We start from the raw sequence: 15,551 nt of genomic DNA, 5'->3' as shown, positions 1-15,551 counted from the left end.
CATTTAGAAAGCATTTACATTCTGCTAGCTTACAGATTTCTATTCTCCCCCACGTTTGCTCTGTTCTCATCAAAGCTGCTGTCAACAAGCAGCATCTGGCTACCTTCCCAGATCAGGACAGAGGGACTGAAGAGTGCTGACGGACATGTCAGCACTGAACCAGCTTCTATCAGAAAGAGAAATATAAGGACTTTCTAACAAGTTTTTGAAAAACTTCCTTAAACTCTTGTTTAGATTTACTGAACAGGAATCTGAATTAATTCCTACTAAAGCCATACTGAGCTGTAACTTGATGTCTCTTTTATTGGATCAAATTCATGAATATATTTTTGGGACACACATCCTAGGGATGTGCAGCATCTTTGCCAGGAGAAAGCTTCAATCTGAGCCTTCAATGTGCTAGGCGTTCCATATTAAAATTTGTCTGAGGCTGTGAACATTTAAGACTTTTAAAACTGCTGCCTGGATCCCCAAAGAGGATCAAATTAGTAATTTTCATGACAATCTGAATAAGAATAAAAAAAGAAGAAATTTCTAAAAGGGCAAGTTGAACTTTCTGTGTTTGGACAAAACTTTGTCAAAAGGTGTTGAGGGAAGATTCCAGGCTCAGTTTCAAACATTAAAGCTGTGCAATTACATTTTTATTAACATTAAAGTAAATAAAGAGCTCCTTGTGTCTACAGGTATAATCATATCATTAATTATGTTATATATACAATGCCAGGTGAGCCAGGTAAACTTTGCTAACATTAGGTGATATTAGCTAACATTAGCTGGCATAAGCTAATTCCACAAGTAAGACTGAAGCAGCAAAATACCTGAGTGTATTGAACTAAGCAAGGGTGTGTTTTATCACTTAGGAACTCAACTTTTCACTTGTAAGAAGAAAACTGACATTTCTTCTTTATACAGATATAAACTTGTCATATACATACTATGCTCTCTTACTGTAGCAATTAATAATGTTTCTCTGTCATTAAATATCAGGGCCACACAAGGCAAAAATTAACACACAAATGTTCCTCCATGTTGCCCAGAGTCCCTCCCAGCAGTAGTTCTACATGGGAAAACTATGGTCCAGATCATCAGTGTGTCAGTTTGTGATCATTTGTTCAAGGACATGCACCATGTGAACATATTATCAACTGAAATATTAAAGGTAGCCTGTTACAACTACACAGTGCACCTCTAAATTAAACTATTAAATTAATTAATAAATTAAACAGGGCCTCAAGATCCAGGAGCCACCCTAGATTTCACTGTTTGATTATGCTTTAGCATTGCATATCTCCAAACATCTTTAATTAATTAAATCACCAGAACTACCACAAGGGCTTTGGGCCCCGGGACAGTTGCATTCTTTGCCCAGTTGGTTCAAGCTGTTTCCCGTAGTAACATACCTTCTGCTGCGCTGTTCAGTAGTCTCAGTTATTACTCTGAAAATCAGACTGATTTGCCATTTCAGTCGTGTTACCCACACCTCTCCATTTGTGATCTCACCCAGATCCTGAGTGTTCTTACTTCTTTTTTGGCCATTTCAGTGCAGACTGCATTTAAGTGCATGTAAACAGTGCAAGCTGCTGGTTACCATCCATGTTAGTTTTGGTATAAGAAAATGTGACAATGGTTCAGTGTGTTGTCCAGTATATTTACTCAGTCTCCTGACTGTCAGACTAAAACAATCTTTACGTAACAGCATCTTAGCCTTTAAGTGTTAGGTCAGATATGTCAATCATATTACAGATTTAAGGACATTTTTTTTTTAAATTTACTAACATCTAAATCTGGGATTGAGTTTAGGGATCCAGAGGACTGTATCTCTCAATAGCTTTGCCCTGGTTGCTTTGATGGTAATATTCTAATCAAATGTGTGCATTAATATTTATGACATATCCATATCAGCAAGACTATACCCACAATACCAATAAAAGGCTTTGAATTGAAAATGACCTTGGGAAACTATATCTAGAATGCAACCTGCTGTAATTTGTCTGGGTCAAATCAGAGCAGCTTTACCCAAAGAGCACAAATTGCAACAGAAGTGAGTCTTAAGCTGTTTACTGTACCTGACTCCTGAGCATGTGCTGAGAGCTACCCAGGACTCCGGATGTCCTCTCACATGGCCATGGTAGAAGCAATGATCCTGAAAGAGAAGAGAACTAACATCAATGCTTGATGTTTCATCTGGAGGAAAGCTTCAGAAAGTTATGATAATGTTTATGCAGACATGCCTCCGGTGCAGCCAACAGAAAATCAATCTGCAGGATCAACTCTGTGGTGTAGGTGTCCCTAAAGTGAGCCACATGCTCCTGTTTCATGACTGCAGCTGCTGGTAAAATCACTGCCCACTGTATCTGAACAAGACTATGAGGAATCAATACAGTTCAATCAGGAGAGACTTAGAAGAAAAACATGCACAAATCTGGATTAGAATAGAATTTTATTGTGCACAGGAGAAACAGAGTTTTGGCGCTTAGACCCCAGCAGGAAGTAGATCTCCATGGGAAGCATTCAGATTTTAAGTGGTGCTTCCGATATAGGAAAATACCCCCCCGGAGCCTAGACCTGGTGGCGGTGATGGTGAGTAAGGCTTAGTCAGGTCAAGTATTTATAGCGTGAACAAAATTATCTCATGGCACTTTTCGCATAGAGCACATAGATTGTCTCTTATGCTATTGCGTGAGAGACCCAACAATTCCCCCTATGAGCAAGCACCAGGCGACAGTGGCAAGGAAAAACTTCCTTTTAAGAGGCAGAAACCTCGAGCAGAACCGGACTCAGAGTGGGCGGCCATCTGCCTCAACCGGTTGGGTTTAGAAAGACACAGAGAGAAAGAGACATGGAGGAGGAATGAGGCCTGAGGTTGGGACGGCTTCCTGTGAGGGGACTTCTGATCAGGGGTAGATGAAACATGGCCAGGCATCCACAGTTGAAGGTGGTGAAGGGGAGGAGGTGGGTCGTACAACGTCGCAATGCTGAAATGACAGCTGAATGACAGCAGAGAAAGAGAACATTTTAAACTGATACACCTTACAGGTGATTGGCTCTAGATGAGTGACGGTTGTAAGTGGATGAAAACAGAATTAGTGGGTGGGGCTTAGAGATAACAGGAAGCAGTTGAGAGTCAGCAGCCCAGTGCAGATAGACAGTCTCCCTGATTGAACTTTCGCTAAGCTTCATATATGCAAAGCTCCTTGCAGCATGATGATGTTTACGTGACGGCTGGAGCTCGGTCACTCAAACATCCTGATGAGGATTTGACATGAATTTATCAGACTTGAAACAAAAGAAGCTGAATTTGAAGAACTTTGAGAAGTAGGAGGCAGGCTGCCTGAGGGTATGATGAACATGTGGAATCAAAGCTGAAATGAGTCATTGCTGGAGTCTGAGAAGCATTATCAATAACGTGCTAACAAAACAGAGCTGTATGAATATTTCATAATGAATATTTAAGTTTTCCCCTCTTTTTGCTTTAAGGAGACATATTATATATAAATAAAAATGGATAACATACAGTACAATGTACACTAATTTGTAATCTTTTATTCCACAAACCACACAGACTTTATTAACTCTAGGATACAATTGCACACTGATCTGAATTTAGTACACATAACTTGTGCTCAACTTTCTTTGGTTCTGAAGATTGTGAAGTATTACTGCTGAACTAAGTTCTACACGGTTCCACCTGAAGAGTTTTGGGACACTTGCTGTCTGTTAGCTAATCCATGTTAGTTGAGTTAGTTTCCAGATATACAATTCATATAACAAATGTCACTGTTGTTATGGAAGAGACTGGACACATTGTTTGGAACAATCATTTAGTGTTATGGTTGACCAGTTAGATACAGGCCGCACTGCACAGAGAGTGGTAGCTTGGTTGAAAACTGTGCAGACATTGCTCAACTGCAGCTGAGTATGTTTCTGGAAGACACAAACAATCAAAGATATTGATTGTTAAACAGTTTGGGACGGCATCCAACTATAATTTTCCCTCACAAGTACATTGCAGTTACTCTGTCTGGTGCACCTGACCTGTTGACATTTAATTTTTTGAAATGCTGCAGTCATCCTGGAATTTTCCACTGCCCTGCATTAACAGATACTAAAAACTGTGACCACAAAACTGAGGTCCACACTGAACTGTGTTGCTTTGTGTATGTGTGTGTGTAGTGTTCTGTTCCTAATCAACTATGAAGAGAAGGGCAGCGGTCAATTTAGTTCACTTTCCTGGGAAAAAGAGCAGCTGAGGAAACAAGAGATAGAAGAGTTATTTTTTAAAACCCTAAATAAACCAGACAAGCTGCCAGATCAGCAGACTCACTCTACTCACTACCATATTCTAACTTGTAGAAAAGTTCATAAAAAAAGAAAAACAAACGAAGAAAGAAATTAACATTTTCAACTCAATCTTTCAAGTGCAAAGGTATCACACCTTTCATGATTTCTAAAACCAACTCTGCCTATGGGCCTAAAGACTGACTGTTAATGTTGAAAGGGGATTTATCACTATGAGGTTTAAATTATGCCTGCATGTCGATTTTTGACGATTCAAAATTCTCTGTCAGTTCATCAGAGCATGAAATGAGCTCTTTCATTTGAACAGCGGCAGCAGGAGAAATGAGTGCTCTGTTAGAGCCAACATACAAATCAACTGTCAGTGAGAACACTTCTTGCCAGCTCCCAGCAATTAGTCTGGTTACATGTACAGGATGTAATGTGGATACAGCTCGAGAGATTGGCCCATTAGGTCTCGTTTCAGGTGCGTGGAGAATAAATTGCCATCTGTGAAGGCCTACTGTGCAGAAAACCACTGCCACGTGCAGACACAGGAGCCCATCTGCAGTTTCAGTGCATGATCAGAGTTGATACATCATCAACATTTTTGTAGAAGTTAACACTGGAGATGTACACTTTTAGTCTAGTTTGCAATCTGTTTTTGACTGCACTTGCACTTTTTACAGTATATTCCAAGCTGAAGTCTGCATTTAGTCAACTATGGTGAAAATGTTCTAATGCTCTTTGCAAGGATGTTTTCAGTGCTTTTGTGACTTTTTGTGTGATTTGTGTCAGCTTGGGATACACAAGTATTTCATCACATATTCCACCACCTGATGTGACCAGCTGGTTAGCGTCCCCCTGTTGTTCCAGTGAGAACGGTCTTGCTCTGTCTTTGTAGTGTATAATTCCCTTTGGATGATAAAGTTTGGTTAAAGGCAAAGTGAGGGTTGATGTTTTCATAGGGCTGCTGTTCAATAGCTCCTCTGTGCATGTGCCTCTTATATGTGGTGTATGATATTACATACACCTAGCAGCTTGGATAACATTGAATACAACTGACCAAAGCCTGGAAATATCACTTGCAAATGAATTATTAATACAAATGATGTTTTGAAAGAGTGCCACAGAAGAGCCACTTCAATGCTAATATGCAGTAGGGAGCAGCTACTAGGTAGGGACTAGTGCTAAACCACAGAGCAAACTCTACATTTATTTTCCATAACCTGGAAGGCTGGCGAGCGAGACAGTCATGTTCTATTAATCTCACTGCAATCAAAAATCAAACCTGACAATGTTTACATCACATAAACTGATCGCAAATTCAAGAAAATGTTGCAACACAGGCATTGTGTTTCACTCTGTGCTGAGCCTTTTGTTTCATTTTCATCTGAAAGTTGTCCCATCAGGTGTACTTTTTGTGAATCAGTCGACCTTTCTATCAACAGCTGTGGCAAAAACACAATCACTTGATGGCTGAAAGTGACTCTTGGTGCAGATCACTAACAGTTACAGCAGACCTTGAAATTATTATTTGTGACTCTGAACTGACAGTAGTCACAATCCCTGATGCCTGTAACACAATAAAGTCTAATGGTTTATTTCTGTTGTGGTTCTCCAGCATATAACAGTAAAGACAACACCTGACTAACAGCCATCCATACAAAGGCAAAGTGACGAAGGCTTAGGTGTTCCTTGCTTTCTTATTAATATATTTAACTCTACAAACAATTAAATGACAAACAATTCAGAGCTCTTTGAAGACTCTGTCTGATACAATCAACTTTAGAGTTCTGAGTGATCCCCAGAGAAATTAGGGCTTGTGAGGGAATCAATTTCTCTATTCTGATTGAGTAGGTTAAACCAATGCATCATGTTCTACAAGAGAATCATGTTATGTAGCATAGCTGCCATGAGCCATGTGTCTAAGAAAAACAGGGTTTTCAAGCTTTGTGACAATGCATTTTCAGGGTTATTTAATTTGTTTATTTCGCTTCAGAAGCAGGAGAATTCTCTCTGCTGTCAGGAGACTGCATGTGATCTTTGAAAGCCAGCGTGATGATGGGCGATCTGGCCTGCCCTGCTGGCCGATCTCAAGTTTAGCCAGGTGCTTAGGTCCCACCCTCTTGAGCAACTCACGGCATGAGCAGAAATAACAGTACTCTAATTTTCTAATTGTATATTTTTAATTCTTCTATCAACTTTGCATAGATAGAAAATTGAAAAATATTTGGGATGGAAAATCAAACTGATAAGCATTACATATCCCCTGCTAAGACTCAGTAGTTCCAGATTCAGATAATGGTTTCAGCAACCATCTGATTGCGATTGGAGAGACTGAATTAAAGCTTAAAGTGTCAGGAGCCACAGTATCTTATTATTGTCCCGTGTGAGAAGTTAATATAACCATTAAAAACCCAGTGGTAAACATCTAAGTCCTTAATTTCATTGATCCACTGACTAAAACATCTGCATCAGTGGATCTTGTCAACTATCCAGCCTCACTGGCTTCTATTTGATGCTGGTATCATCAGTGTTATCAGAGAATCCTACAAATCCTCAAACCTCAAGTGAGCCACTGGGCAGACAGCATGGTGACAGGCTATGTGTGACTGAGATGGCTGTGAGAGCCTGTATGCACGCTCATACTTATATTCACTGTGCTCAGAAACAGAGCCTACATCGCCATCACTACAACATTCTAAAGCAAAATCTTTATCTTACATGATATGTGCAGGGACTACTTGTACTTAACTGTTTCTAAAGGAAGTGAAGGTGGTACAAAGTGGGTGATATAACATCATTACATCCACTTGACTGATCTCAAAATGAGAAACTGAGAGCTAACAGCAGCAATACAACTAAACTAAGCATTCATTTTCGACTTCAACTCTTATTTGTTTGAAAAAGTTATTAATCACTCAACAAAGCATAAGTGTACGTAATTGGGCATACAGACCTGCAGCCAAGAGTCTACTGAGGACAAATGGATGATTTGTCTGTATGATGTAGCATGTAACAGCTACACTGATCAAAGAACCAATCAGTGCATTAAACCACCTCTGATCATCAAAAACTCTTGAGATGTGAGATGTCTGTAGAGATCCTGATAACTTGAGCCTTTTAAGATTGAAATCAAGTGACTTCAGTGGACGTTGCATGAAGAGGATAGTGATTTTACTAAATACTGATGATGAAAGACCAGAGACGCAGTCATCAATCTCAACATATTCTTTAGAGAGAGAGAGAGAAAAAAAAGAAAACAAAGAAGAAAGAAAATGACCTCATATATTTGGGTATTTATACTGATTTGAAGTTAAACTCATCATAAAATGTTGCTCTGTTTAAAAATACCTCACTGGTTGGCTTTACTGAGGAAACTAGGGTCATGTGAGACAAACATTTTAATGGTTTCTCAAAGGATTTGTAGCATTTCATTTGTTTGACTGCAGGGTGATAGGTATTCTTCATACTGTGAACCTAAGAGCCTTAAAGAGTAACTTTTTCCCCCATTAAACTAGAGAGGCATGGGAGCAGGATCTGGTAAAGTTCATCCAAATGTGACCTGGTGGCTGTCTTAAGGTAGAACCAAACTGAAGTTCCTAATATACTCAATGACAGGATTGTTTCTTTAGATTAAATATATTATATTTCAGAATGTTTGTGATACAGATTGATATTACAATGCTATTTGCATCATTGCACAACATAATGCTAAATGCCACATATGCATTAAATCCTCCCTTGAGCCTGGAATGCATACGTTAACCAGGTCAGTGTTTTTACAGTTTATGTGTAAATAAAACAGTGCATGATGGGATTCATTAAACATACAAGAGTGGATGAATGTGTACTATTGTTCATGTCTATCACCACTTCTTTACATGTACTCACATATATATGTGTCCGTGTGATGTCTGTTTCTGATACTGTGCCTGCCTATCTATAAAAGCTGTTTTTATGCAGGTATGAAAGGTTTTAGAGTTGAAAGTAACCAGTATGATGCTGATTTGCGGCTCTAGCAGCACCTTAGTCTTTCATACAGCTTCTATTTCCTTCAACACTCTTTCAACCTAACTGACAAGCCCCGCTCCCCAAACCTGCCACACACATCCTGTCTGACACACGGCCGACAGCCTTCATAAAGTGCTTTATAATTTATGCATCACTGATGGCAGCAGCCTTGTTGCCACTATGACGCCCCCCATGTGATCCTAAGAAATGAAGCACAGCCTTAGATCATGCAGAGCACTGCTGACGTGCTTGTATTGGCTGCTTGGTTTCAGTCATTTGCAGTATTCTTTACAATGACTGGCTCATTCACAGCTGTGTAGTTAGAAACATCCAGTCATACTCATTCAGGTGTGCATCACAGACATTATAACCTGATATTTTTTCAGAGTTACTCTGATAATCATTCTCATGCCACCACAGTTTTCTGCACCAGCTCCTTCCATCACCCCTACCTGCTGCTTATATAGTATTTCATGTTGTTGATTTAACTAAGATACATTAATGTCTAGAGTTAGTTTGTAATGTACTGCTGGAATTATTTATAAGAAGTCAGTGTGAACACTAGGCAACAACATCTTATTTTCTCTGGTATGGAACCCATGAACAGAAGGTGTGAAAGTGACTTAAACAAAGAGAAACATTTTCCTCCTCCTCCTTTATCTAAATCTATCTCTGTCACCTTTAGAGACTGTAAAGAAACCTCAGCTGGGACAGTATGCGTTGTTGCTGACATGTTAATACTAACTACTGCTTGATAAAGAGGTAAAGATTTTGGTTTTAAATGTGAAATATAGCTCTCTGAATGCAATCATGACTTTGGAGTGGTACTGTTTTTCCTCATAGAACTCTTTCATGAACTTCCTCTTACAGTGTGATTGTAATACCAACACTTTAGTCATCTTAATGTTACTCCACTCCTTTTGCCTGAATAAGCTCATTGAAGGGTCAGGAGATCCTGGATTAATAAATTGAGTTCACAGCCAAAAGTATAAAGTGTATGGACATCTGAACTGGGAAAAAAACTGGAAAAGGACTATGGAAAATACCAATTCTGTACTTCTGTTTTGATGGTTTTTGTATGAAAATGCCTTTTCCAAACAAAATTAAGAGAAAAAGAAACTTGGCAGGAGACAACTTCCCCAATATGACCATGATTCTAAACACACTGCAAAAAATTTGTAAAGAGGAAAAGAGTGAAAACTATGACCTTGCCAAATATGTCCCCTGACTCGAAACCAAAAGAACAAGACAAACCAACAAACCCCCTCCACTAAAGAGCTCCACTAAGCTGTTAGGAATCATTTGTGAAGAATGGCAGAACATCTCTCCACAGATTTGTATAAGACTGGTATCATCCATCAAAGACAAAGGCAGACAAACAAAATATGAAAACATAAAAGAATAGAATCTAACTAATGAAGTGTGACTGTTGCAGTTGGTTCTTAAATACAGACTTTTCATTGTAGTTTAAGATTCAAGATTCAAGTTGGGCTTTGACTAACAAAAATTATATTCAAAGACAGCATTTATAATTACTGAACATTTTACCAATACTGACCACAAGTGTACTTCTGATTGATTCTGATTCTGACTGTGGTATGATTGTTGGTACCAGATGGGCAGGTTTGACTACTTCTGAAACTGATGATCTCCAAGAACTTTTACACACACCCATCTCTAGAGTTTACTCTGAATTGTACCAAAAACAAAATACATTCAGTGAGCAGTATCTCTGGACAGAAATGCCTTGTTGATGAAAGAGGTCAGAGGAGAATGGCTAGACTGGAGCTGAGAGAAAGGCTGTGGTAACTCAGGTAACCACTTTGGAGAGCATAGAAGCATCTCAAAATGCAAAACACATCCAACCTTGAGGTGGATGGGCTACACCAGCAGAATACCATGTTCCATTCTTGTCAGCTAAGAACAGAAATCAGAGGCTGCAGTAGGCACAGACTCACCAAAACTGGACAGATAAAGACTGGAAAAATATAGCCTGGTCTGATGAATCTGGAATTCTGCTGAGGCATGCAGATGGTAGGGTCAGAATTTGGATACAGCAGCATGAATCCATGGAGCCAACCTGCCTTGTGTCAATAGTCCTGGCTGGTGGCAGTGGTTTAATGGCATGGGGAATGTTTTCCTTATACACCTTGGGCCCTTTAATGACAATCGATCATAGTTTGAATGCTACAGCCCATCAGAGTATTGTTGCTGAGCATGTACATCCCTGTGCGGTGACAGCTTACCCATCTTCTGTTGGCTACCTCCAGTAGGATAATGCACCATGTCACAAAACAAAAGTCATCTCAAACTGGTTTCATGAACATGACAGTAAATTCAATGTCATTTCTTTACCAGATCTGAATCCAATAAAACACCTGTGTGATAGACTGGTAGCATCACAAATCAGCAGAAATGATGTGATACAATCATATTAACCTAGTCCAGAATTCCAAAGGTGACTGTATACTATAGGTGTATTAAACATGATACAGCCCTTTGAAGTTGGAACTGGGGTTCAGATTAGAATTAGGATTAGGTGTAAATTATGGTATAGTTAAGGGTGTTTTAGAATAAAGACTTCAATGAAATCAATGAATGTTCTAAGAAAAAGGTTGAAAACCCTTGATGAAGGAGTATGCTGTTAAGCAGCTGAGAAAGACAGGGAGAAGAGATATAACTTCCTACATACTTGCTTTAACCTGTTGCTTTATACTTACAGTGTAATTGTGATTGGTCACAGTCACCGGTTGCCCATTTTCTGTGTAGTACGTCTCTGTGAAGTCTAGACCTAAAAGCTCACTGGGAAAGAAAAAGAGAAGAGAGGAGAAAAAGGTGGCAGGTGAGATAAGATTTAACTTTAAAGATCCCTGTGGAATTTAGGTCTTTGCAGCAGCTGGTAGAAATAGGACAGAACAAAGAAAAATAGAGTCTGAGGTCATGATCACACAGAACACATTTTAGCAATTTTAGGATCATTTTCACTGACAAATCATTTTGTGCACTGCTTTTACACTCCAGAAAACACTCCAGGTATTTATCCAATTGGAGCATCTTTCTTTTGTGTCCAGTCGGGTGAAAGTACTATTATATCCACCAGAACCAAATGGGGGAAATGGAGACTAAGTTAACTGTAAATGTTTCTGCTCGACCTTGTTTTGTCATCAGATAATGTCATGGTATAATAAACAGCATCAGGCTGGGAGTGCCTTGACAAAATGGAAGTTTTGCTCTTCTTCAGTCACTAATGATATTAGCTGATGTTATTAGCTAATGTCATTAGCTCAACTAGCTAAGTGACTGACAGCAGCTGACTGTGAGTTTGCTTAGAAATAACAAAGAATGTTTCCAAAACTGCCTTATATGCACAAATGAAGCAGTGAAGGAAGAGTGGTTTATTTCAGATTTCAGTGTTACATAATGTATAAAAATTAAACACAGATATTAAACCAGTTACATGCTATGATATACCACATTTTGTGACTGCAACATTACTGAGTTAAAGAAAATCCCATGATGACATGAAGTCACTCTCTCCTACATTCTCTCACTTCTTACCATTTGTTATCATTTTATATTTTATCTATACATTTGTTCTGAACACATTTCTTAAAATAAACACTTGAGGGTTCAACATTTAATCATAATTTAATCAGAGCAGAAGATGACTGCCCTCAATTTGATAACACATATTGCCATATTGCCTCTCCATGCCAAACAGGAGAGAAGGCATTTTTGAGGCAGGGAGAACCTCTTGACAAGATGCTGCTGATTACATTCATGGAAAAAATAGGATCCAACATTTAAGAAGATTGACTAAAAGTCAGTACATCTTGCCCCCTGCTGCTTTATTTAACTTTTTTAAAATTCTATCTCTTGTGTGTCCACAACTTTATGGAAGTACAATATTAAATTGCTGGAGCACTCCTTTAAAATGTCACGAGCTTCTCCCAGTAAGAGTAATGGGACAGTTTAAGGCCTTAAGTGTCTATCAAGTATTATTCATTTTTAATTTTACAGAGTCTCAGTGGCAAACATGCTGGAATGGCTGGGTGGTCAAGAGGTGAATCCACACAGAATGTTAGCTGTTGGTTGAATCTCTGAGATGGAAACACATAAACCCAAGAGACACAAATATGAGTAAGACTCCTTCCTGTTTTGCCTCATTTGCTCTCTGTTTTACATTAAACTCAGAAAATAAATATTACATAAAACATTAAACAGGCAACATGCAATCTTCATAAAAATGTCAGAGAATGGTAACCTCCTTCATCATGAAGTCAGAGTAATGACAGTAATTGATTGAGCCTGATGTGTGAGACCTCGCTCTATCTCATACTACACTTGCCTACTGAATCTCTGCTTTGAAGAAAGTGCAAAGTCAGACAAAGCTTCAAAAATATTCATAGCTTCTTTCTTTGCTTGCTGACGTCCCCTATATCATTTCCTGACATTGCCAAGCTTGATTGCAAAAAGCATAATCTCCTCCAAATTAAATGTTGGATCAGCAGGGCCAGAGTCTTTCATGTTGATGGAGTTGGGCGTTGATAACAAAAAGAGACAGAGAAAGAAAAAATATCCAAATGCCTTGATTGTGATTGTATCAAATTTGATCTCCTAGTTACTTATCTTATGCAAATTCTTATCTTGTGCAACTTAACTTGTCTTTATCTATACTTTTGTTACTGCTCTGTGAAAGAGAGCTTGCACAGTGCTGCCAAAGATAAAGAAAAGAGATTATTGTTTGATGTCTCCTGAAAGGTCACCTTACAACAAAAATGCATTGGCTTCATTTTAGCCTGCAGGAGAAAAAGGTGACATTTGTCATGTCTGGGGATAAAGGAGTTGGTTGTCAAATGCCAAGATGTCCCTGTACAAACGCCTCAGTGTTACAAATGTATGGATCAGCACCATGAGGATGCCTGGCCTTATTCAGCCTCTGTGTGTGGCTGAATTACTGACCAGGCAGGAGAAACACACTGGCAGCAGATCCCTGAGCACAAATGGGCAAATGGAAGACGGACGTGAAAAGATGAGCCCAATCTCCATTTGGTCCCGGAGGCCCTATTGTATTATTCATTGAGGGAGATCATAATGGAACATAATCCAGCTTTCTCACCCCTTTTACTCCAGACAATTTGCACTGCTATATAAAAAGACTGTCTTACGTGGCAGTCCTCTAACGTTAATTCGATTGAAGCTGGTCCACAGACAGTAGTGTGCAAAATTCAACTCCATCTTATTCAGGACAGTATTTACACAGCATTTTCATCAAAGGGAGAAGGAAGAAAAAGCTGATTGCTTTTCATGGCAGGTCACTGTCTTTCAAGCTGTCAGGATGGTGTAAAAACAAAGATCACAGTCAAATATCTCCTATGGCTTAATTAAAAACCTGGCAAAGAGTGTGATTAACTCCTCCGCGAAACCTTCAAGCTTAGCAAACACTGGATGAAATGTGCACCTGCAGTCATCACCTCCTTATATGATAAATGACCTTTGTGCTAAAGCAAAACAACACAGCACTGATCAGTATGTGTGAAATGTGTGGAGGTCTGCAACTCAAGCCACCAAGCTTGATTGAAGCTGTCAGGCTGTCAGGTTCAGGCCAATTTTCAAAACTATATTTGGGCTTAGAGGTACAAGTACTAATACTAATACACATAAACATGAAATATTACTGATGCAGTTTCTCTTAAACAAATGTGCAAAGGAATGACATTTAGCCTCTTAGCAGCTAGCGCACAGTGTTTCCATGATTGAGATTCATGGAAGCAGAGGGGTTCAGTTGGAGATTTGACAAAGACTTGTGTGATGGTTGGCTCACTAATGCTTGGCAGTTGGATTACCACTGTTCATGTCTAGGAAAAATGAGGGAAAAGTCTGTTATTTCAGCTTAGGGTTTTTTGTGGCTGTGACTTAGAAACTAGAAACTGCTGAGATATAAGCACAACTATGGCAAACATGGTAGGTTAAAATTGAATGGGAAATTAGTCTGTGGACTGCGATGCATGTTTACGACAGACAGCTAACCTGGGGGTTTGTTTACAGTCTGTCTGATCCTCTGACTGCTGTTTCTTGCCCATCTGGACCTATTTTTACGAGGTCGCCACATTCCCAGATCTCAACAATTACTCTGGCGAGCACAATGTTGTCATAATCACTTGAACTGGCCAGAGTTACAAAATAAAACCCAACTTATTATAAACAATAATATTCACAGTCATTCACTTATGACTTGATGATTTATTGTACGATGGAATGGCTGATAAACCAGAGGACCAGACTGAGATTGTGACCAGTGTCTGATAATTCAACCTGGTTCACTCAAGGTAACTTTCAATGTGAAATCAAATGTGCACAATGTCATAACACCAGCTAATGCAATTTTTTCCTCACCCCCTTGAATAGAAATTTCTTTTATCATCTACTATTTAATTATCAGATGTAGCCTCCCTCTTAAATTTGTTGTCAGAGAGAGGTGTCAAACACTGTTAGACAAGTACTTTGTTTGAAGCATACTGAGCCTTTCACTCAGTATAAAAGAAGGATATCGCAGTTGTTCTCTGAGGAAGCGTTGTTTGCCACAATACATCAGTCTAAGGCATAAATGGTAAATGGCGGCTTCAGTACTAAGAGGTTTTTTTGCACTTATGTTTGCTGCTGTTGCAGTTCATTTACTGTGATTAGTACATCAGTGCCTGCGTTTTCACAGTCAGGCCTGATTGCATCAAGTTAGATGTTCTACATCAGTGATGATGGTGAATGTATTGGATTCATAGGCAGGAAAGTGTGTATGCAGTCCTGCTGTTAAACTGCATCTATGTACTTATTAGTACCAAAGCATATGAGCACATGAGATACGGAGAGAAGAAAAGTGACAAAACTGACATGCAAATGATGTTGTATATTGCTAGGAGCAAAACCAGACCATTCGAACGAACAGAACAATGAAATGCTTCTCCACAAGAAAAATTAGGTGACTGCGCGCTGGAAAATGTGATGATTCTAATTCGTCTTTGTTTTCTCTTCTAGATTCAAACCACCACCTCTGTAAAGGAGAATGTGCACAGACCTCACTCTGCCACATACTGCGTTAAGCACTATCGTCTACCATGAATGCTCATTAAAAAAGTGCCAGTGGATGTGGAACAACTCATCAGCGGCCCTGATACTGAATAATTACACAAACACACCCAGCTTTTCTCTTTCCCTCAGAGCATCAGCTGCAAAGCCACACAGTGTAGCTGGGGTCAAACCGC

The 15,551-nt window shown here is 39.2% G+C and overlaps 1 protein-coding gene across 1 annotated transcript in view; it reads right to left on the bottom strand.

Moving 5' to 3' along the window:
* The window catches only part of adam19a (ADAM metallopeptidase domain 19a), a 156,211-nt gene that overhangs the window by 47,553 nt on the left and 93,107 nt on the right, over positions 1-15,551 (bottom strand). The window contains exons 4-5 of the mRNA XM_018693824.2: positions 11,013-11,094; positions 2,067-2,143 (exon numbers count right to left, since the gene is read on the bottom strand). Coding sequence (XP_018549340.1) covers positions 2,067-2,143; positions 11,013-11,094 — 159 coding nt within the window. The remainder of the gene's footprint in view (positions 1-2,066; positions 2,144-11,012; positions 11,095-15,551) is intronic.

Source organism: Lates calcarifer, linkage group LG14 (genome assembly GCF_001640805.2).
Source record: "Lates calcarifer isolate ASB-BC8 linkage group LG14, TLL_Latcal_v3, whole genome shotgun sequence".
Classification (NCBI taxonomy): Eukaryota; Metazoa; Chordata; class Actinopteri; family Centropomidae; genus Lates; species Lates calcarifer.
This window is presented reverse-complemented; position numbering and strand designations above follow the sequence as displayed.